Source organism: Micropterus dolomieu, linkage group LG11 (genome assembly GCF_021292245.1).
Source record: "Micropterus dolomieu isolate WLL.071019.BEF.003 ecotype Adirondacks linkage group LG11, ASM2129224v1, whole genome shotgun sequence".
In the NCBI taxonomy this organism is placed as follows: Eukaryota; Metazoa; Chordata; class Actinopteri; order Centrarchiformes; family Centrarchidae; genus Micropterus; species Micropterus dolomieu.
In genome coordinates this window covers 13,017,210-13,041,806 of record NC_060160.1, presented here as the reverse complement: position 1 = coordinate 13,041,806, position 24,597 = coordinate 13,017,210, and the positions used below count along the sequence as shown (strand labels likewise).

The following is a 24,597-nucleotide window of genomic DNA, read 5'->3' as shown; positions in this document are numbered from 1 at the left end:
TTACATGGGGGCCACAGGTTTATGTGTGTGTTTGCAAGTGTGTGTGTGTGTGTGTGTGTGTGCGTGGCCATGGTCTCCTCCGTTGCGTCGCTATGTAAACAGTGAAAGCATGGCAGTGAATTAATGTTTCACAAAGGCAGCCGGAAAAGGTCATTAAATAAAGTAAATGTTTGTGAATGGGAATCCCCAGGAATTAACTTCACATCATATACGCAACAGTGCAGTGTTCTGGCAGTAACCGGGAGCATTACGTTGTATTGTGGACAAGAGCACAGGTGGCTCAGTACACTGACATACGCTTGGCCTTCTGTCAGAATAAAATGAGTTGGAAAAAATGCTTTGGATTTGATTTGCCTGTGTGTGTTTTCATGATGTCCATTTCATGTATGACAGTTACCCTGTACAGGATCTCCATCCACAGCTGATAGCGTGTCCCTGCCTCCATGTTCCTGACTGTCCCCGTCCTGCTGTCAGGAGGCGGGAGTTGGAGTGGGTGTATGAGGTCAGCCAGCTCTTGCTATTTATTTCCATTCCAACGGTCCAATGTGGGCTGTAACTGATCCGCCGCATTCATAAAGACGTCCAACCTGAGCTGTGAGTGCCTGTATGTGTGTGTCATGTGATTCACACACATAAAGCAGGCCTGTGGGGGGAAGACAAAGTGGCCTGCCACAGCACTGCATCTGTCGCCAACACAAAAACCTCACCACTAGCACCAGGCACAGAAGACACAGAGCCACTATCCCAACCTCTGTGTGTGTGTGTGTGTGTGAGAGAGTGTGTGTGTGCATGTGTGTGTATGCGTGAGTGTGTGTGCGGGCGTGCGTGCGTGTGACCTTATCATAGCTGGCCACATTCCTAGCAGGAAGATAAAGGAGGCCAAATTAACCAGATCACCGCAGTGTGTGTGAGCGATATATGTGTGTGTGTGTGTGTGTGTGTGTGTGTGTGTGTGTGTGTGTGTGTGTGTGTGTGTGTGAGAGAGAGTGAGTGTGTTTGTCAGTGATGAATAGGAGTTTAAGGACCTACACCGTACAGATAAGCGGAGAAAATCATCAGGACAACAACAACAATGCTATACTGCAGGCTCAAAAAAATACCAGAAGAGCCCTCCAGTCAACTACATTCATGTACAGCAATGTAGAGGCTAAAGATGACATGAAAAAGATCCCTTTATAGTCCATGGCCATTTATGTTTTACTTGTGTAGTCTATGAAATAGAAAGGCTCAATGAAAAATGTCTTGGATCAATTCATTTATCAATGAACAGTGTTTCAGTCGGGTAAAAATGTTACCACATCTTGATCCAAATGTGCAACTTACAGAGAAAGGCTAAAATTATTGCCCAAAATCAGGTTAAAACAGAAATTGCAGAGTAGCAAACAGCAGCGATAAATGTTTAATTTGCGGCATTTAATATTATCCCCAATTCAAGCTTAATATACTTTTGTTTTATGCTTTTTGATTTTTGAGTATCTGATTCAACATGTACATGTATTACTGTAATCTTTGATAATAAAGTTTAATTGTAAAATGTCTTTAATCGGACATATCTTTATAACGAAATCTTAGCTTAAGATATATGCAGGTGAAAGAAAAAGAATATTGGACTGATAGGGTGTCAATCTGATTTTAATTATTCTCACAAACTGATACCAATTTTCAAATATTCAGCATCTTTCGGGCTCTAGAGTAAACTATATTCCAGACTTGGGGTGCACAAATTCGAGTCTTCCTGATCCTACCTGACCAAGACCCCAGATTATTGACTCTGTGCAGTTTACTCTGCTGCCTTACAAAACCCCACAAACTCTCTTTCTCTCTTCCTCAGATGACGTACAGTAGATGAGTTTCCTTCCTTCGAGCTCAGAAGAGGAATTTGCTGGATGAGGGAGCGCATCTCTCCTTCATAAGGAACGTTGTTGCATTTCATTAGGGATAAGATTCATCACAGCAAGCAAACAAGAGAGCCGTGCAAATCGCATTGGAGGAATTCCTACACTACCCTCAACATTGTCTCTCACACACACATAAACATTCATGCACACACACACACACACACGCACACACAGCTGATATGCAAAAGGCACAAAGCAAACAAAAGCTGAGGAAGCTGATTCAGGAGACAAAGGGGTACATCAAGGACGGTGATACTGTGTGATTGCTTATTATTGTGAACTTCAAAATGACGCATTACTGTGCAAGTGGTAAGAATGGCAGCCGGCTGCCTGGAGTTAAACAGGCATATTTTTTTCTCATTGAACAATGGAGCCGTTCCTTCTTTACAGGCCTGGTTCCCAGGGAGGCTGAGAATGTGGGTCATGATTGTGCTGTCCTGGTCAGAGGTCCGGTGCTCTGTCTGAGTGAAAGGAGACCCGAGGGTCCATTTTGGAGATGTAAAGTTCCAGCTCTGACCCTGGAAAAATGGCTTGGATAAGGCCTGTATATGGACCAATTTAACAGGTCACAACCCTGTCTCAGAGTGGGAGCGACACGGTGGGAGTGTGTGAACACAGCCTAGGGGATCTGTCCCATGATGAGATGCTGGTGATATCTCAGTGTAGCCCTGATGCTAGAGCAGTGGCTGTCAGCCTATTGATTCACAGCCCCAACAACTGGGTAGACAGGGACAGAGTCAGGTTGTGTAGCCTCAACTGGGACAGCGAGCGATTATATACAGTATGTGTGTGTCTGTGCGTATATGCAGTAGATGTCTAGCAGAGCATTATGTGCCTGAGGCTGGCAGACCTACACAACACTAAACAGACAGAGAGACGGAGACAGAAAGCTGGGGCCTTCATCCACGCTGAAGTCAACAGCTGCATATGGGACACAACAGATCTATTCATGACAGATGTACACACATGTAGACATACACACACACACACACACACACAAACACTTAGCACACACTGGACAGTGGCCTGGTTGTGGCTCAGGAGATAAAAGGGATGCCATGCAAGCTCTGCGAGTTACAGTGTGGGAGAGCCAAAAGGAGATGTTACCACACACTACTAGACAGTCCTCTGTGTCTTCTGGTGTATTAAACACAATGATCGTGCCTGTCTGCTAGAGGCAGCACGCTGGCTCTCGTTGAGACAGCCGACTGAGCGTGGGATGGAGCTAGAGGTGTATATAAGCGATATTAGATAATAGATGGACTTCAGTGAAATACTTTGATATCGATTTAAACGAGCCACATAAAACAAAGGACAGACAGAGACAATGACACACAGAGAAAGAAAGAATGTGAGAAAACAACAACCTTCAAATATTTGCATTTTAGAGAGAAAGAACACAGAGTTCTGGTTCACACAGTGTCTGGTCCCCAAAAGAAAAGCATCCATTCTCTGTATTTGAAGTCATATCTTTCTGTGTTAGCAGGGAGTGGGTGGTGCAGGACACAAATTGATGGCTTATCTTTAGCCTCAATTCTAAACAAACTTTAAAAAGAGAGAAACTCTTTGGATGCCTATAAAGAGCTGACAGGAAGCGCTGTCCTTGTTTAGCAGATTGGGTCCTATGCTTTGGCAGCTCTACGGACCCCTCTCTGGCCCAGTCTGGTCTCTCCGGGAGAGGTCAATAACAGGGACCTCTGCCAGGTGAGAGGCTGGCTCAGGTTTAATCGATGCCCGCCAGAGGCGGACAGACAAGCAGACAGGCCAGCACAGTAACTACCAGGCAGAGATAAAACTATTCCTGGTGGGGTTCACCGGCCAACTGCTGAGCCTGCGCCGTGGCGGAGAAACTCACGCTTCAACACGGTTTAGGGGATTGATTTGACAGCTAATTTACAGAGGAGATTTGCATATGGCCATGTGCTAATAAGGCAGGCTTTTCTTTTCCATCCTTTGTCTTTCCACACTATCTCCTTCGGCTTTCTCCTTCCTTTTTTTAGACCTTAGTAAATAGTAACAGATAATGTAAGCGAATTAAAGAGACAAGAGATTCAAATTGGATATTGATTAAGAGACTAAAGCCTTGTGTTTTCTCCTGTTAAAGCCTGTGTTTAAATGATTGATTCACATTGTCACTCTCCACATCCTACTGACTGTGTGGCGAGTGGTGTTCGGGATTGGCTGTGCCTCTAAGCCTTCAATGGGTCCACATTATGTCACACCATGCTAAGTGCTTTGACGCTGCCACACAAAGAGCCCTGCCTATCTGATGCCAATCTCCCCAGGTCCTGGTGTCACCCAGGTGGAGGCTTTCGGAGACAGGAAGGACAAAGTCACTTGAACAGCACCGCACAATGCAGCCTGACTGACAGCAGAAAAGACAAAATGGAGCTTCTCTGTCAAGTGGATGTTTAAGCGGAGCGAGGAAAAGGTAAAAGGATTCAGGGACAGGCGCATACATTGAATCCACAGAGAAAATAACAGGTAGAAAACAGGATGCTTTCTGCCTGGAAGTCACAAGACTCACAGCCAAACAAAAAGCGACACATAGCATCTGCATAGCATTTCACAGAACAGAGCAGGTCTGTGAAATCACCTGGATAAACCTAACCCCAGCCTTAACACAGGCTACGCATTACACATGAATACCTATTAGTGTCTTTCACAGGCTCGTAAACATTCAGTAATAACAATTCACTGACGTAGTAGCATTACTTGCACAAAAAATGATTTATAGCACAAAGGGACGAAAGTTCAGAGACACATCATGCTAACACACCATCTGTCCATGAATTAACACTCGTCACATTTGCATGGCTGGAACTCACTGTTCATGTTCTTGAAGATGTTGAGAATAGGGAGGATCTGTCTATAGTAGGGCACCAGAGCCTCTCCCACCATGTCCCCAGACATCACCAGATGCTGCAGAACTTTCAGGGTGGTGCAGATCACCTGACGGTTCCTCGTGTTCAGGGCATCTGGAAGGCAGGACAGATGGCAAGGGTCAGCTAAGTCTAAAAAGGGCTGCAAGGGCAAACGTTCAGTAAGTTTTCAAACCAGCTTGTAATATGTGAATTAGATTGACAAGTTGTTTGTTCAGGCAGGTGGAGGTACATCAAATGTAGAGTGATTCTGACAACTGCAACTATATGGTACATAAGAGTGGTCTTAGTAGACACACACAGCCAAAATACGCATAGATCCTCCACACGCTCTTTCCCTTGAAAGCCTTTCCTTTATAGTTGGGCTTTGATTTAGACTGGCTTGTCTGCAATCAGTGATTTCAAATGCACTGGGGAGGCAGGAGTAAGTGAGAGCCAATCACTGGGCTATTTGGCCTACAGCTGCACTTAACTCCATCTCCCACTGATAGAGAGAACAAAAGGGAATGATGGTGGGATAGATGGAGGGCTAGAGAGATCAAGAGGGACAAATACAGAGAGAGTGAAAGATGGAGGGGGAAAAAAGACAAAATGCCAGAAAGAGAGATAAAGAGATGTGACAGGCAGAGGGCAAAGGGTTAGAAAATAACTGTGATTAGTAACTAAGAGAGACATATTTTTCTAGTTCCTTGTGCTTGTTTTATTTGTGCTCTTTTATTTTTTTATTTGAGCATCTGCATGAGTGCTGGTAATTCCCTTTGTGCAGACTGTCAGTTAAAAAAAAGAAGCATATCCCATGTTAAAAAAACATACTATTCTCTTTATGAAACCTTAAACTGCCATTTGATGCCTACTTTCACAAAAAGAGGACGGTAATGGCATCACAGTGCCTATTTTGTCAGTAAGCACATACAACAACAAAATTGAAACGCATGAAAAAACAGCATTTCAAAAGAAAGAGTCACAACAAAGGAAACCGTGTGTGAGCAGAGACACTGAGAGCTTGAGGTTGATGGAGAGGAGGAAACAGGTGAGAGAGAGGTAGAAAATGAGAGAAACAGAAGGAGTGAATGAGTGAAAAACATAGTACTTGCTTGAGCTAGCACTAAAAACTGTAAAATTAGACAATGAATAAGCACATTTTCTAGCCAAGAAAATTACCAAATTTATGTATTAAAACTTCTTTTTTAAAGGGGCTCTATATAGTTTTTTAATGAAATTAATCACTGTATCTATATCAAGGGATATAGACATATTTCTCCCACACTTGCTTCTCTGCACTGGCTCCCGGTAAAATACAGCTGCTGCCCCCATGTTCCTGCTCGACACCCGCTGCTACCACTATTATTATTATTACTCTTATTGTTATGGATCTCTGTAAATATTACAGAGACCTGCTCTATATGAAAATTGCAATGAGATAACTTCTGTTATGATTGTTATAATGACAAAAAAACTGTTTTTAAAGTGAATTATTCACATCATGGCTGATAACTGATCTCCTTGTAAGTGTCAGTATTGGCAATCATGCTTCTCCAGAGCACTAGATTGGTGCATCCCTCCTTTAATTTAATTTATTTTTGTTATTACTTATTTTACAGGGACAATGCACAACACAATTATTGTGCCAAGTATAGCTAAAAGCTCATTTCAATCTGTAACAGGTTAACAGTCAGTTCAGTCAGTTGTGGTAAAACACTTCACTTTTATAACAGACGATAAAACATATTACAATCAGACTAAAAGAAAGACAATACTCATTTCTAACAAGGGAATGTACCATCAGTAATCACAACATCATTCATACAAGAATACATTTATAGCTGCAGATACAGTGTTCACAATGCTAATAAACTCTGGTGCAAAAGAGAAAATGTTTTCATTATAGAGAATAATAACGCAATTTTGATTCTGCACTTACAGAATTCCTTTCTGTTTCGTGCCAAAAAATCTACAACCGATAAAAATAACTATAAAGTACCAAACTGATAAGTAGTATGAGTAAGATGACATCCTAGAAATCCCCAGTCGTAGCGCCATATTTAAATTGACAGAGAAAACTGACTGAGAGGGAAAAAGAGCAACAAACCTAAAATACTGTGTAAGAGTAAGAGCACTCGGAGAAGAGCATACTGCATCACCCACTGCCTGTGTTAAAACAGCTCATATGCAAATACGAAGCTGCCACAAGCATTTACACGTACACACAACAGTCACACATTGATACACACACAATCACGTGGGCATGCACACGTGCACACTTTTCAAAACGCACGCAAACACATTAAAAGCAATGACAAAATGTCAGCCTCTGTCTTGAGCACAGGCAGCACTGAAGCAACAAAATATGAATGAAGTTATGCAATATAGAGGAATCATTTAAACCAGAGGCTAATAGGTTGAAGGAATAAAACATTTTACACTCTCATCACATTGCATTAATACAATTTTGTATACATGTGAGAAAATGAGCGGTTGAACCGAGTCCATTGTTCTGTGTGCATTTGAGTGCCTGACAAGTTCGCTAAGGAATGTCTTTGTCTCAGTCAGTGTGCATGTGTGTGTGCGAGGCCTATACAGAGGACCAGCAGTGGAGATGATGCAGAATGAGCGAATGTATTGTGCTCTATGCCATCTCTCCATCTCTCCCTTAGTGTCTCCCCAGATAGACAAGCCCAGAGATATCTGCCATCACCAAGATAAGGTGGAATGTGGAATGACAGGGATTTCAAACCTACATAACAAACAATGAAATTCTAATTACCAGCCAGCGCAAACAATTTCCCCTGCTGTGACATTTGGACCACAGGACTGTTCAATTATTCATCGGCACTCTCGCCTTGCTAACAAAAAAAAAAGAGAGAGAGAAGAGAAGAGAAGGGGGAAAAAATTTAAAAGAGCGGAGGAGAATGCAGCCGAGGGCCTGATATATTAATGCTGGTATAAAACGTGTTTTGGGACAAATATGAATAAAGTAATAATCTATTCATGCTAGGACCTGTTTCATTTTCAGTGTGAAAATAAAACATTAGTGACCTTGCATTCGGTTTCCTGTGAAATGTCAGCGGTAGGGTGACACGTTGGAGTGTTCATCTCGTTCTTTGTATAAATATACCTTTCAGATCAGAAGATGTTCCTGTGCCGAGGCGTAACTGAGGATCTTCTTGTAATCAAAGTCTCATTTTGGTTCAAAGCTGAGCAAATGTTATGCCAATCAACTGAGGCTCAATGGAGGCATGGCTCTGAATCCTTCTACCAATTTAAGGAAGCCAGGAAAACCCAAACCACAGCATTTCAGTCACATTTTACCTTTTCTCTTAAGTCACCATGGTACCGTTTAGCTGAACGTGCCATTTTTTATTGCCTTTACTTACAGAAATATCAGTGTTTCATATAAAATAATTTGCCATATTCTTTCTGCATCAGCTTTTTAATCATCTTACAAGTTGTTACATCCTAAAAACACATTTTGGGAGAAAAAACACACCTAAATTTCAGCAAAACCACAAAGATGTATTAAATAAACTATGCAATGTTCTCAAATAATGTAGTCTTTCCAACATGGGGTGAAAGGCACAGGGTGTACAGTGGTAAAGAGTTCAGTCTTTAAGTCACAGAGGACAGGGCCTTGGAGTATAATGTCAGCCAGAGCCTTCTTCATTGTGTATTCTCACTGGGTGACCTGCAGTCATCATCAAAATTCACCAGGGCCTGACGTGACTCAGTCGCTCTGCAGATAAGAGCCTGCCAGCCACACTGAAGATGTATTAACGTCAGAGGAGAAAAATATATATCTCGCCATTTTAGACTGCAGACGGCTTTTTACTTTCTTCCTCTTTCCGCCATCCCTTCTTCTTCCCTGCTCCATAGAAAAGTAATTAATCTGCAACAGAGACACGGACTGGCGGCTTTGCCTTGTGGATGGCGAAACAGGCCTGATTTTTAATAAACCAAGAAGTTAATAAGGTGGAGGCCATTTAAAATTCCATTATCAGTGCAAATGTGTTTTTTCATGAGGAGCATAGCCATCACCTTTGGTCTGGCCTCCCAAAGGCAACTGACCAAAACTGCTGAAGGGTATGAATTTATAAACTAACTACTGTCTAAGTTAGCATTTAGAGCTAACAGTGAGGCTCTGTAATCCCATTCATAGTCTGAATCGAGGGTTTTGATTATTATAAATAATACTGTAACCATCCAGGGTAGACTTACCACTAGCTATGAGATTAAGAAAACGATGGTATATGGTCCAGGAGAAACTGAATGTCCGAATGATACCAACCTTATTTTAAGAAAAACATGTTTGATGGAGAAGTACTACTCTACCCACAGCACCTCTGAACGTGAACGGCTACTTACGTTTAAAAAAAAAACAACTTTATTAAAATACTTAGAACTTAAAACAGGTTTTGCAAGTGAATTACTGCTACCGGTGAACACCGGTGAGCCATGATTTCCCTTTCTGACATGCTATTTTTTTTTTACAGAATCACTACAAGTCAGCGTTTGTGAGGGCCAGCTTGTGGATTCTGACAGGGCCATTATGAAAGACAAAACACACAGGTTTGTGGTGAGTTTTGCCGGCCAGTTAAGTAGCTAACATTAGCTACTAATCATGACACTATTTATGTACTCACACAACACAAACTATTAACACAATACAAACTACTAGCACACTACTATCGTTAGGTTGGAAGTCATTGGCAAGGTATTCCCAATGGTTATGGGATGAGTAGTTCCTTCACTCTTAAAATAATTATTTACACAGTACCTTTTTTTCCTTGCGCTAATTACGATTTTTTTGTTCCGAATCAAATGTTTTATGCTCACGATTCATCTTGTAGTTGTTTGGCTTCGTTCCATGCTTAAAACTCTTTTTATAAGAATGGGCAGTCACTGTTGAGCTGTATAACGTGGGTACCTCTTGATAAAAAGGCAAAATGGGCATTAGGCAAATATTAAACTATCAGTGAAACAACATAGTGCATGGTGTATGGCATAAAAATGATCAAGTTTAAATGTATTCAATGGATTTTATTTTACTAAATTGGTGCTTTTTCCATCATTTAGAAAACAAAGTAGACAAGTGAATAATACTGTAGACAAAAAAATTGTAACAATCATGGAAAAACAAAACTTGGTATGTCAGACAATGTGAGATGTGTAAGACCTTGCAGATGTGTATATATATATGTGTGTGTGTGTGTGTGTGTGTGTGTGTGTGTGTGCGTGTGCGTGTGCGTGTGCGTGTGCGCGTTCAGTGCAGTGTGTAGTGTGGTAACAGATTTTGTGCCAGGGTCAGTCTGTCACGGTGTCTCCAACAGTTCTGCCTATTGTTGGCCGTTACGCCCCTCTGCCTCCACAGATGTCCAACACCCACAAATAAACAGGGAACACACTTCACATACACATACACACACCACCAGCCAACTGCCCATGACATGAACACTATCCCAGGCTTACTGGGCGCCACTTAAAGACTCCCACTTTGAAACCGACACTCCACTTGGCAGCGGCGCCAAACAAAAGACAGTGTGAGTGTGTATGTGTGTTAGAGAGAGACTGTGTGTCTGTGCTAAAATTTTTCAACAAAAGTCCTACCAATATGCTATCCTCTATCTTCTATGTAACCTCCTCGTGTTCACCACACAAGAAACCTTTCCTGCCCACATTACTGTGAATTGTGATGTCTATTTTTGAAGTCACAGACCACTCCACTCTGAGATATGACCTTTCCTTCCACCTCCATCTGCCAACTTGTGTGTTTCAGTGTGTGCGCGTGCATGCTTCCAAGGAAAAGTGTCAACGCGGAAAGGTAAGGAGGCACAACACTATGACACACTTGAATGTAGCATGTCACCGCGTTGCACATGGCAGATTATCAGGCATGCTTTCAGAGCGAACGTCTTCCGGCAAATTCAAAAATAAGGACGCTTCGCCCTGCGGGTTAATGTAATAATAGGAACAGTATGACTGTGAAACCAAATTAGGACTTGTCACAGGATTGGTTGTATGGTAATGTTAGAATCTGTTGTAGCGCAACTGTGTAAGACAGGTGACTCTATTCCTAGTAAAGCATGTTGTTCTATTTTGGTTGCACTCCATTGCTGCAATATTGTCTGACAGAGGTTTGAGAGTGTCATTGTGTGAAATTATTTAAAAAAATGTGTCAATAAATAAAATAAGAATTTTATTTGAATATATTCTCAAGTATTTTTTAGCTTGGTCAATTCTGAGAAAATTACAAAGAAGGACTGTTGAGTTATCTAATATTAGATTTCCTACCATCCACACTAGACTTTTTATTTAATATGTGTCTCCAACCTGCTAAGGCTGCAGCCAGTTACACTACAAGTATATAGGAATGTCTTCTAGACTCGGGATTTGTCTGAGATCGGCAAACAGCAACTATAATGGTGCTGTCACCAAAATAGTAAATAATAAAGTAATGACATGCAAAAATATTTATTAAGGCTGCAATTAAACTCTAACTGAGAAGATTACTTGGCTGTCAATCACTCATAGAATAATAATAACATTTACTTATAGAAAGGCCTGTTAAACTAATGCAAATGAGTAGTGCCATTTTGCTGCCAAAGTTAATTGAATAGTTCCAAATTGCTGTGATAATACTATATATTTGTGAATGTGGGATGTGAATACACTATATTTTTTAGAACTGAAAAATAATATCAAGTTGAACATATTTCAAACGCACAAATTGTGTCTTTTGATCCCTTTCTCTTCTTCACTTCATAACTTCATGGTTATGATCTTAACCTTCTTTGGAGCGTTATGGGAACATTTTTAACAACACTCTAATTGCATTTAAGCTGACACAATACCAGCAATATGTATGGTATTTCTTTAGTTTTGAGTTAACCACATTTCTTTAATAAGTGTCAGGGGAACACAGTGAAGGTAAAAATGACATCAACACACACAGGGTCGCTTTGGAAAGGAGCAGAGTTTTGTGTGTGATTTGTAAACTATGAGAGCAGACACACTCCCAGACCTACTCTTGATGGGGATGATGAGCTGGGGAATGACAGGCTGGATCTTGGGGCCTCCGTGCTCCAGCATGTCATGGACTCCCTGGCGGGCGAAGAACTCGTACGGATGAACAGTCTCACATAAGCCATCAAAGAACAGAGGCAGGTAGTGGTGGTAGTCCAGCTTTTCAATCTCCACCTGAGGACAGACATTTCCATTACAGGCATTACCAACTGCATCTTTAATCCAGAGGGACAGATAAAAGACAGAGGAGGTGGAGTTTCTGTCCTTTGCTCAAGGATTTGTAGGAACATACAGCTATTGACAGAAGTGTTAGCTAGCAGCAGGGATGAACTTTTTTTTTGTTTTTTGTGTTGTGCCTTCCCTTCCCTGCCCACTTAGCCTTCAGGCTCACTCAGATTCCCACCTGTACCTGTGCACAAAAACATACAAAGAAAACACAAATGCACAGTGAGAAATACAGCAGATAAAAATTTCAAGCGTTCTTGAGGAAATCAGTTATTGGCATAAAGCTCCCTTTCATCCTTTGCTCTTCTCTTTGTTTATCCTTGGCTTTGCACGATATGTAAGGCTAAAGCTCCTCTCACAGCCATTTATAACGCTTATAGTAAACACATATATACATATGCTCACACATACACACACACACACACGCTAACGGTGGGGGACAGCTGCTCAGGAGCTCATGACACAGCGGCATGTGGCATCTTGTGGGCTGACATGTTAACACCTGTTTACACCGTTTAGAGGACAGACGGAGACACACACACTATCGGGCGATAGATGAAGACATTCGTCCAACTACAGCCTTTGATGTTCTTTGGCTGAGTGTGTGGGTACTGTGTGACACATTACAGTGAAGTCTTTCATGTGTGTGAAGCCATCAGAGTGAAGCCACTCAGGCACACTGGGCTGAAACCAGCAGCCTACCCAAAGGAGGCTGTCCTTGAGCCTTGTGTGCGCATGTGTGAGTGCTGAAAATGATATAAAACGTTACATGTAGTCATGGCTTATGTAATATCTAACTGTACTAGATCTAGTTACTGAGTGCGTATTTATAACAGGAGTATCAGCTATAGGACCGCATCCCAGTGGCACTGTTGTTGAGCGAGGGGGTTAGAGGTTGAATGGGTGATTCTGTTTTTTATGTAATGAAAGGTAATCCCTTTGGTGCAGAGGCAAATAGCCCCCAGTAGCCAGCAGTCCTTAAGGACAGCAGAGGCCATAAGGAGACACTCTCTTGTCCACACACACACACATATATACACACACACAAACACACGTACACAAGCACCCTGCTGGGTCACGCTGGTCTGTGCTGAAATGTCACCCAGGCAGTGACACTCTGTGCTTTCAAGTCCCCAGACCTAGCTCAGCCGCCGGTCAGAGCTGAGACTTCAAAGCAGCCCCCCCCCCCCCCACCCTTGGGTAAACCCAGAGACAGAAAAAAAAACAGAGAAAAAAGATGGGAGAGATGGGAGAGATGGCAAGATGGCGACAGAGACAGAGAGCTCACACTGTTAGCGCAGAGAGACAAGGCTGATTGCTTTGAGGCAATTTGCCGGCCAACCTTGACCTTTCCTTGCGCTTGGTCAAGATCATCATTGTGAGTCAGGCGGACTTGAGAAGAGAACAAAAGCAAACATGAGCCCACAGAGAAGAGGGGGGGATAAAGTGGTAGAGAGGGTGAGGAGAGGCGAGATGAAACTAACGCACAGCATGGCTTGCTTGCCAGTGGCAGTCAGTGGCACACGTCATGCCAAACACTGCTTTTTCTTTGGCCACAATAAGTATACACAAAGCCAATCCCAGAACATCTTAACCAATTCTGACTCCTAACATCAATTTAATATTCTTTATTTTTGATGATCTTAAACTGGACAGTGTGCAGGATTGATGTCATGTAAATAGTTAATTATATGATTCATATAATGCTAGAAAGACGTATCTACATTAGAAATATTATTGATCTATTTGATTATACATACATTATTTCAGTAAGTTAAAATTGCGGGTTAAGAAATTGAAATTGAAGAACCATTGTATAACACTGTTCTGGCATGTTATATTGTAGGGTATGTGTGTTAACATAATCTAATGTGTGTGTGTGTTGTGTTATCACAACACACACACTCGTCATTCGACATTCGTCATATACATATTAGACAGAAGCTCACATTTTCACAAATTCAGCTCAATGCACACAAGAGACTTATTTCTCTTAAAGTGAGCATCACCGTTTTTACAGAAAGCTTGCAGTGTTGCCTTTTACAAAACATCATGCTTACATCAACATGAATTAAAGCTGCAGTATTTCAGAAGCTTTTTTTGTTATATTTGTTGAAATTTTTTACATCTCCACAGCAATTAATAATCAAATTTAAATGGTCTGAAACAAAAAGACTGAGACTTAGATACTTACAAAATATTTGTTAGCTGACTTTAAAAAAAATACTGTTAAGTAACATCCATCCATCCAGCGCCTGTTAAGTAACATATTCAATAAAATTACTTTACTACAATTTAGATAATCTATTAAAGAAAATACAGACTGTACTTATTTATCAAACTAAAACATAAATACACTTAACTTTGCAACTAATATAAAGACATTATTTAAAAAAAGAGAAATGTATAAAAAGCTATATCTTGAACTTAATGAGCACAGAGTTCTATTTCTATTTTTTAACACTGTCAATAGATTATCAGGTCACACATTTAGGCAGAGACGCAATTTCACCTACTTTAATCACTTCAATCATATCTGCTTGTTGTTACGAAATATTACTGCTCCTCTAAAGGTTAGGCCTACGTCTAAAGCTAGTAAGCAACCCTGGATAAATGACAGCATTTGCAGCCTAAAAAGGGAATGCAGGAAAGCAGAGTGCAAATGGAAAAAAATCCAGTCTCCAAGTCCAATATCTCAGTCTGAAGGATTTATTAATTAACTACAATAACATGGTTAAGGATGCGAAAACACACTATTTTTCTGAACTCATTACTAGACATAAACACAATCCCAGGTTTCTGTTTAAGACTGTGGATCAGCTGGTAAACCCAACCCCTCCTTGTGCCTCAGCTGGAAGTAAGGATGACTGTGAATTGTTTTTATCTTATTTTACCAATAAGGTGGTGTCAATCAGAGCCTCGATTACCCCCACGGCTTCTTACTCAGAGGTCCCTCACCAGCAACAAGAGAGTTTTAACCAGTTTAATCCCATCGACTTGTCTGAGCTTTTAAAAACAGTATCACAAATGAGAGTGTCTTCCAGCCCACTTGATGTAATACCTATAAAGTTTTTACTGAAAGTAATGGATTCTGTTGGGCCCCATTTGATCTCTGTTTTTCACAGCTCCCTATCTACTGGTTGTGTCCCTGATTATTTTAAAATGGCTTGCGTGAATCCACTTTTAAAGAAACCTGGTTTAGATCCCTCCCTCCCACATAATTTTAGACCAATTTCAAAACTGCCTTTATTGCAAAGATTTTAGAAAGAATTGTGTCCAAACAGCTGCTCTCTCTACTGGAAGAAAATGAATTATTTGAAAAGTTTCAGTCTGGTTTCAGGAAGTACCACAGCACTGAGACTGCCCTGCTTAAAGTCACCAATGACCTTTTAATGTCTGCTGATGAAGGTATGTGCTCAGTCCTGGTACTCTTGGACCTTAGCGCTGCTTTTGACACCATTGATCACAACATCATGTTAGACAGACTGAGGCACTGGGTGGGGATCTCTGGTACTGCCCTAGAATGGTTTTCATCCTACCTGTCAAATAGGAAGTTTTGCGTGTCTGTAAACAACTATGTCTCTTCGTTCTGTCCAGTTAAATATGGTGTGCCTCAGGGGTCGGTCTTAGGACCCATTTTGTTTTCCTTGTATCTGCTTCCCCTTGGACATATTATCCATAAACATGGCATTTCTTTTCATATTTATGCTGATGACACACAAATGTACTTGCCCGTCAGATCCACAGACCCTGGAATGCTGAGTTCACTTAACAACTGCCTTTGTGAAGTTAAAAAATGGATGTCAAATAATTTCCTCCAGCTGAACTCAGACAAAACAGAACTCCTGGTCATCGGGTCCCAGCAGATGGCAAAACAAATACTGCCATCTGCTGGTTCCCTAGTAAATCACATTAAGCCTGTTGCAAAGAACCTTGGTGTCTGGTTTGATTTAAATTTCGAGCAGCACACCACAAAGCTTGTTCAATCATGTTTTTATCAACTTAGATCGAATTTTTGCTATATTTCTATGTTAACTTTTAAGGACACAGAGACCATTTTACACGCCTTCATCTCATCACGCCTGGATTATTGCAACAGCCTTTTCACTTGTTTAACCCAAAAATCTACTGACCGACTCCAGACTGTCCAGAACTCAGCTGCCAGGCTATTAACCAGAACAAAGAAATATGACCACATTACTCCTATTTTAGCTTCATTACACTGGCTCCCAGTATGTTTTAGAATTGCCTTAAATTTTATTGATCACTTTTAAAGCTCTTCATGGCCTCTCGCCTTGTCATATTTATGACCTTTTAGTCCCATACGCACCAGCACGTACCTTGAGATCCTCGGGCAGAGGTCTGTTGTCTGTTCCAGAGTCTCGACTGAAAACTAAAGGGGACAGAGCGTTTGCTGTCAGGGCCCCGAGGCTCTGGAACAGCCTGCCTGAGGAAATCAGGTCGGCTGAGTCAGTGAACTCTTAAGTCCCTTCTTAAAACATACTTTTATAGGAGAGCCTTTCCCGATCTTATTTGACTTTAATTTATCCCTTTTATTTTATTCTATTTTACTTATTTTATATTTATCTTAAACGTGTATTTCAGTCTTTTCAATGTTTTCTTGCTTATATTGTCTTTTGGGTATTGTATTGTTTTTGCACTTGCTGAAGCACTTTGTAACTTGTTTTTCAAAAGTGCTCTACAAATTTATTATTTATTATTACATGAGATACAAGCATGTACACAGGATTGTGTTGTACTTTTTTGTGATTTAGCCAATTTACCACAAATCTCACTACAGTACATCAGTTCTTAAAATTAGGTCTGGTGACTTTCTGTAGGATAATAAAACATCTAAAAGCAAAAATCAAATAGGGGACCATGGGACTTCGTTGTCATTTTAGGGGTCCTTTTTTAAAGTGGAACACTGTAATTGCTGTGGTTCTCAAACTTTCTGCTGTGTTTTTATTTAAATGCATTTTCTACCTATACAAGAATTGTTTTATTCAACTTAAGTATGAAAATTAATCAGCAGACTTGAGTTCTGTAATCCATTCCATAACTCACAACAAGTTTGCTAAATGATTTTTTTTGTTTTTCATAAACAAAAATATATTAAAACAGATGAATGGAAGATAATGGCTGCCCATGGCATGTAGGACAGATGCGTTACAGAGTTTAAGGAGCAAAAAGTCACTGGTATCTTCCTTAAACAACAACCTTCTGCAGCTTGCTGTTAAATTGTAAATGTTTCTCTAGATAGGTTATTGCCTCTCTAACAACAATAGTTAAGCTTATAGGGAAATGTGAGTGTGCATGAATTCCCTAATGAACCAGCAGCCTAATAAAACCCTCCTTTAACTTTTGCATTTGGAGAAAATTCATACAGACTCGAAATGTCAAATGTCAGGCGTTTCCTCACCCCCATACCTCTGAACTGGGACACTTCTTAAAATACTGCACTCCTTAGAGAAATGTACCAGAACATTCGGTGTCTATATCACACTCAGGTTCCCTCCCTGCCTTCCCACATTTTCTTTTTCCTGTGACGCTCAACCATGTGTGAGAATAAGATGTCAGACAAGTGGAAATCTTTACACTATTGTAAAATGGCTTTCATATGTTCTCAGATTCTTTATCCTACTGGGGGATGATAGAGCAATCCAATTCTCACTGTTTGTCTTGAGGTCTACTGTATATTCTAGTCCACCTGAGCTTAAAGTTTGGATTCATTTCAACAATTAGGCTAAATTCTACTAAAATTTAAACCACTGGTAAATTGTTTTCCCTGTCACTAAAAGACTCACCCTTGCTTTGTGCCTTACTCACATCCATCCCATCATATTATTTACTATATCAGGCGTTTTGGGGTGACGTGGCAGGAGCCAATCAGCACCAAGGAGAGCTCCTGCATCCATCCTCATGTGCAACGCCCCGGTAGTAGCGTGCACTGAACGTCATTTGATTTTGATGTAGACTTCGTTTAATAAAACAAATCAATACACATAATAAACGTTACAAGTGTTTATGTGTATAAATATATATTTTTATATATCGCCTACAGTTGTGGTCCTTGGCTCTGATTGGCAGAGTCATGTTCGATGCCGTTGAAAAAGCTCGTGGCCCATAACGGTTCTTGTCTGTCGCTTAGCAACCACATTGTTTGGCTGTTGGTCAACAGACACCTGAAGGTGGTATAACAATAAAAATTTATACATTTAAATCAGGAAACTTTCTTTTTTCTTTTTTTTTTAGCAAGTTGCAACCCAAGGTATAAACATAACCGTGTTTTAATGAAGATAAGTAGTATTTTATTTATATCGATCCAAATGTGCTGTGATTACGTTGCTGCGTTTCTACGTAACGATTTTTTACTGTCCTCTCTTTTGCCCCCCATTCATGAAGAGACGTCAGTGTCCCGGGGATGTGTCAACGTAAACTGTTGTAACCCCCCCCCCCCCCCCTTCACAAAGCAGGGGACTGGCCCTTTAAGGGTTATGTAGCAGGGCTAGCCGATGTAGGACGAGCCGACCGTGCGTCTGCCTGCGCTGCTCCCGCTGCCATCCCCATCATGGCCTCCACACAGCCGCCGCCGATACCACCGAGGATGAACCGACCAGTCAGCGGCCCTTCCCTTCCCGGAGCGGAGACGGACGTCAAGCCGAAGCAGAGGCACCGGTAGAGGCGAGCCGCGCCGGGGAGAGCCGCTTCACATCCCATGCCACCCCGGTCTCCTCCATGCCTTCGTCTAAAGCCAAGTACAGCTATTCGATAAAGAGGGGTGCGAACCCGGGCGGCGGCGGCAGAAACATGACAACGAACAGGGATTATTCTGTTAATCTGTCGGTGCAGCAAGTGCTGAGCCTTTGGGTGCAAGGCACGACGCTGCAGCACTTTACAGGTATGCGGAATGAATGCCGTGTTCATGTAAATGTTATTCAGCTGTTCACACGGAAGTCACCACCATCAGCAGCATGTAACGTTATTGTATAGTTGGGTCACTGCTGGCATCGTATCGCGTCCATTTTAAATTACAATAACCCTACATATGTGGTATTATCTCCTCACATGCTTAGTGAGCAGAAAAGGCAGAGCTGTAGGCTACCCATGAAAAGGGATGCACCTCAGCCTCCCCACCCCCTCTGTAGCTAGTGAATAATTGCTGGTGGTGCCGGTCTGGCCAGAATAAAAATGCCACTCCTCTGTCCAGGCGTGCAGAGTCAGTGGATGACATGAAAATAATCACAACATGCGGCTAATTAATCTTTCTGCTGCGTGAATGCGCCGTGACTGTAGTAAATGAAGTGCTGCCCCCCCCCCCCCACCCCCACCCCCCTTTGTCTTGCAGTCCAGTAATGAAGGGGCAATTAGAGAGGCAGCATCCTCAACTCTGGGCAGGATGTCTGTCTAGACAGCAGAAATAGTGAGGATGATGGAGCCAGCCTGTAAAAGCTTTCCTGTATAGGGTATTAATAAGCTGTAAATATGGTCTGAGCATCATGATGGTCTACAGATGACACTGTAGTAAGGAGATTCCTGCAGAGTCAACATTTGTGTACACTGAGAAAAGTACAAATGCCTGCAAGCTGATTTTCTTTTTCCCTATTTTATTTTACATTGATGTGATCAATGATGTTTGTACAATAGAAAGGGAAGACGATGCGGGGGTCTAAACATGGTCAGTCAAGTCCACATGAAAAAAGAAAAGTAGTGTGTATTTTATCTTTTCCTCTACAGGGAGGCAAAACTTCCTCAGCAAGCACAAAATTGCTGGCCAGCCAGTGTCTGTTTTTTCTCACTGCTAAATGTATAGCAAGTAAAAAATGTAAGTTTGGGGGGGGGGGGGTGATGATGTATACAGGAACAACAGAACTGCTCTGTCATATAAACACACGATTATATGCGTTCTTGACTTCCTCCCTGCAGAGAGAGGGAGAGAAGCAAATGCGGACATGTAGTCACAGCCGAGTAGGAACAGACCCATCTTATGAAATACAGCTGGCATCCTGTGTTAAGAAACACATCAAGCAAGAAAGGAAAAAAAAACCCAAATAAGCTGTTAATGATGCTGACTCAGCAGGAAGTGAGTTTGCGGATGCAGGGCCGCAGCAGCGCGGCTAGAAAGCTGCGAGAAGCTGATGCCCGGACTTTAGTGAGCAGGTTGCACGATGCTGCCCCCCGATCCTTCTCAAACCCACAGTTCACCGTCCAGGTGAAAAACAACCTGGTGAGACATGAGATAAGGTCAGGGGGGTTAGTGCATGACTCTTGAACAACAAGAGCAATACATACAGAAGCTGAAGTAAACTTTAAAGATATTCTTTCTTTGAGGCCCCCTGGGTGTTACTTAAACAAATGGATTTCCTGTTTATGATTTGTGCGCTAGCAGCAGTTTCACTTCAGCAGACCATGACAGGAACATAGTTTGCTTTATGTTTTACCTACATGAGTGAACGGAACTTTTTTTTTTTTAAGGTCACGCAAATTCAGAAAAAGTCATCTGCAAAGCTAGATAAAATGCAGATATAGTTTTGTTTTTATGTTTCCAGTTTCTAACTCCACTTTAACACAATGCAGGTGAATGAAACTGTGCAAAGACAAATATGTCTTTCCGGACACCATAAATTTAAATCTGCAAGAGATGTGCCAATGTGAGTACTTCACTATATTTGGTTTGTAGTCTAGCCCTAATTGGGAAGCTTTACAGTAATAATAATATATCTTGTGTATATAGCACTTTTTGAAACATTACTATGTGCTTTGTTAACAGAAAGCCCATAAAACAAATTTAAAGAAAATCAGCACCTCAGTTAAATAAAATCCAACAAATAAAGATATTAAAATAAGATACAAAAAAGAAGTGATTTAAAAGCAGGAAGTTGCACAGCTGAATGCCTCAGACAGCAAGAGCCCAGTTCATCTGTTATCTTTAGCTGGGACAACAGTCAAGACTGTTCAGGCTTTATCCCACCTCTGTCTCCCTTTTTACCAGGGAAAAATCCGTCATTCTTCCTCCTGTTGGATGAACCAAACACCCCTGCAGAGGGGTCCTACTTTGGGAGCCTGCAGTTTTGCCTCTTTTGACTTGTTCATGTTCTGCAGCGGCCTGTGTGCTCGTGCAAAACCTCTGACCTCTTATCAAGCGACATGATCCCCTGCTTTTTTTTACGCTTCACTGTTTACAGTCAAGCTCTAAAGCTGCCGTGCTGACAAAGACCCCGGTCTGTAGTTGCGGATTAGCAGAAGTTAATGCCGTGCTCTGTGACTGTGTTTTGGCCGCTCGTATCTCTGAACATGACACAGCACTCGCGTCAAGCACATCTCTCACCCCATAGGTGCTCTCTCTGAGCTGTGGCCACCTGCACTGCTGTCCCCTGAAATTAAATGTGCGACTCAGCTTCTAACATCTGCTAAATACAAAAAAAAGAAATTACCTGCCTACACTAATTTCTATCAACCAGTAAATAACAAGCCATGTATCTTCCACTGAAACATTTCACCCTGCCAATTTTCTCTCTTGTTGTTAATTTAAATCTTGATCAAATTTCATCAAGCTTGTAATTCATCAAGAAGTACAACAGAAATCCTTTTAACCAAGGCGTTTACATATTACTGTCCAGCATGGTTGGTGACAGTCACCCGATTTATCCACTAAACACAGATTTTACTGACATTTGGTTCTCAGTGGGTGTTGGTGTCGGATCCCGCCCATCAGCGGTTGTGCTCAGCAACGGTGGAAGAATTATTAAGATCACTTAAGTAAAAATACCAATATCACAGTATAATTACTCCATTAGAGTTTGTAAAAGTCCTGCATTCCTGTTAATGTACAAGAGTTAAATCAGAAAAATGTACTTAAACTGTCAAAAGTAAAGCTGGAACCTGTGTGATATGTTTGTATTTAACATCAACACTGATGCATGAGTGCGTAAGTGGAATTTTACTGTTGTAGCTGTTTCAGGTGGAGTTATATTTAAGTACTTGATATACAGTTCAGTAGTTGAGTGCAGTGGTTTCCTGGCTAGGGTTTTGGCCCCTCCAAAGAGTCACATTATAAATCTGAGGGGTTGTGAGATGATTATTGGGGAAGAAGTTGTTTTAAAAAACAAAAAATCTGCTTAATAAATTTGTATTAATATGTTTTTTTTCTGAAATATTTGCTAATTTCATATCTTTGAGCCTCAAAGTGCTCACCCGAGCAGTTTAGAGAGGAAATCTCTCTTTAGTGGAGCTGCTAAGTCATTATACATTTGAAATTGGGAAGAAGCGAGGCCAACGCTGAAGTCCCTTAAACCTGCATTCTACTGAACGGCCAGCAGGGGACGACTCCTCTGGTTGCAAAAAGTTCAGCTCCATTAGAAATAATTGTAAAATTACCCTACTTCTCAGCTGATTTATTACCTCAGTAAACACTTTCATAATGAGTTTATGATCTCAGTCGCTAGTTTGATGTCTTCTTTATACAGCATGATTTTTCATTTAGTAAATTATGGTCCCATTTAGTGGAAACCATAAAGAGTATGCTTCAGGGCAGGAGTATCTGGGATTGACAAGTCATTAACATGGCGACCTGTCAAACAGGCTAGTGTGACTTGTACCCACGGCACTGTGTAACTTTAACAAGCCCTGTTGAAAAAGGTTATTGGGAGTTGGCTGTTCATTTTAAGCCTGTTTTTTTGCTAGACAAAATAATCATCCCGGTTAAAATGACAGCTAACGTGAATTACAGATGCACCTAGATAAGCAAGCTAGCTAGCTCCACACGGCTCCATGGTCTCTTCCAAACATGGTCATGTCCGGGGCCACTGGCCGCAAAAAATCAACATGGTGGCGTCCTAATGGGGCCAAACTCACGGTGACTACGTCCACTTCTTATATACAGTCTGTGGTTTAATCTTTAGCATTTGCTATTTTTAAGGTTAAAATGTGTTTTTCTGTGAAATCTCAAATGGTATGTAGCAGATATTGCTGTCAGATAAATTTAGTGGAGTACATAGAAAAAGATTTGCCTCTGGAATTAAGTGGAATAGGAGTATAAATGTACCATAAATTGGAAATACTCATGTAAAGACGTATGTCACCATTGTACTAAGTTACTTTCCAACGCTGGTACTCAGGATGCCAGTCGTGTCAGGGGACATGACAGACAGAGGTGGGGTTTGTGGGACACGTCCTCCTGTGGCCCTCCATGCTTCTATGTTGAGCATTGTGTTAATCTGTCTATGCTTATGCGGGGCGACAGATGCCCTGCCAGTGCAACCGGCACCCAGTGCATGAGGGATCCTAATGGAGCAGTGTGTGACGTCTCTGGGTACTTTCCATTTGGTTAACATGGCTCCTCGCTTCTCTTCCTCGCATCTTAGGAAGAAGAAGCAAGGAGAGAGGGATTGTATTTACCGTGGCACTCAATCCAGCTACCTTTTTAAGCAGACGCCAGTTAATCATGAGACATCTCAAAATAATTCACTTACAGTTTAGAAGCGAAAACAGCTGGCCCCTGATGACTGCAGCTCCAACACTGAATAAAGATATATTGCTGTGTCAGAGCGTCATATGTGACTGATAGAAATAACAAATAAACAATAAAATATGTTTATAACAGAAAGAGCTGGATTGATGTGAGGGAGCAACTAAACTAAATTAGTGAAATTAGTTTGTGAAGGACTACAGGTGCAGTAAATCTGATGTCCCTTTCAGTCTCAGGCTGATATTAAAGCAAATAACTGTCACTCTATAGCTGTAAATTTTCCCTGAATGAGGCAAGCTTTATTTTAAACAAAAAACAGAGAAAATAAAACAGTGTTCTGGCTTATGAAAAAGTTAGTTTTATAATTCAGATTAAACATGAATAATGTTAAAGCCGCTGTTGATACTGTGACTAATTTGCACTATTATGAATGTGCAGTATTATTAACAGTTAAGGGAAGCCTGGTAAATTGCCCTTACTGTCCCATCACATCAGCTGACCAATCAATGAGCAGATTCACATTGAAGAGGTGTAAAAAACCTCTGCATAGGATTCCCCAGTGGTTCCTTTCTCTACTGCTGCGTTCAATATCGGTAGAAGGGGAACAACAGGAAAGCATTATTCCAAGATGGTAACCCCGCTGCTAGTCTTCAAATCAGAAAAACATCCTAAATTAGCTTATTTGTTACAGTTCATTAACAAGTGAAACCAGATACAAACTATGTATAGCTCCTTTTTAAATGAGCTAATTCGATTCCATTAGTGTTTATATGGGATTTTGTGTGGATATAACTGGCTAACAGTGGCTTTGCTGACATTTTGCCAAACGTTTCAGTGTTTCCCACAGAATGACAGATAACTTAGGGCTTTTTTCATCAGCCGTGCGTTTTATAAAGATGACGACAAGACAAAGAGCTCGTCCTCTGGATTTTCCCACCAATGATTTACTTTACAGCAGCAGGTGCGCCGCATGACCTTTTAATGTCTGCTGATGAAGGTATGTGCTCAGTCCTTGTACTCCTGGACCTTAGCGCTGCTTTTGACACCATTGATCACAACATCATGTTAGACAGACTGAGGCACTGGGTGGGGATCTCTGGTACTGCCC

At 41.3% G+C, this 24,597-nt stretch overlaps 1 protein-coding gene across 1 annotated transcript in view; it reads right to left on the bottom strand.

Moving 5' to 3' along the window:
• pacrg (PARK2 co-regulated) overlaps positions 1-24,597 on the bottom strand; it is a 125,598-nt gene that overhangs the window by 72,739 nt on the left and 28,262 nt on the right. Inside the window, exons 2-3 of the mRNA XM_046063160.1 lie at positions 11,800-11,971; positions 4,727-4,876 (exon numbers count right to left, since the gene is read on the bottom strand). Coding sequence (XP_045919116.1) covers positions 4,727-4,876; positions 11,800-11,971 — 322 coding nt within the window. The remainder of the gene's footprint in view (positions 1-4,726; positions 4,877-11,799; positions 11,972-24,597) is intronic.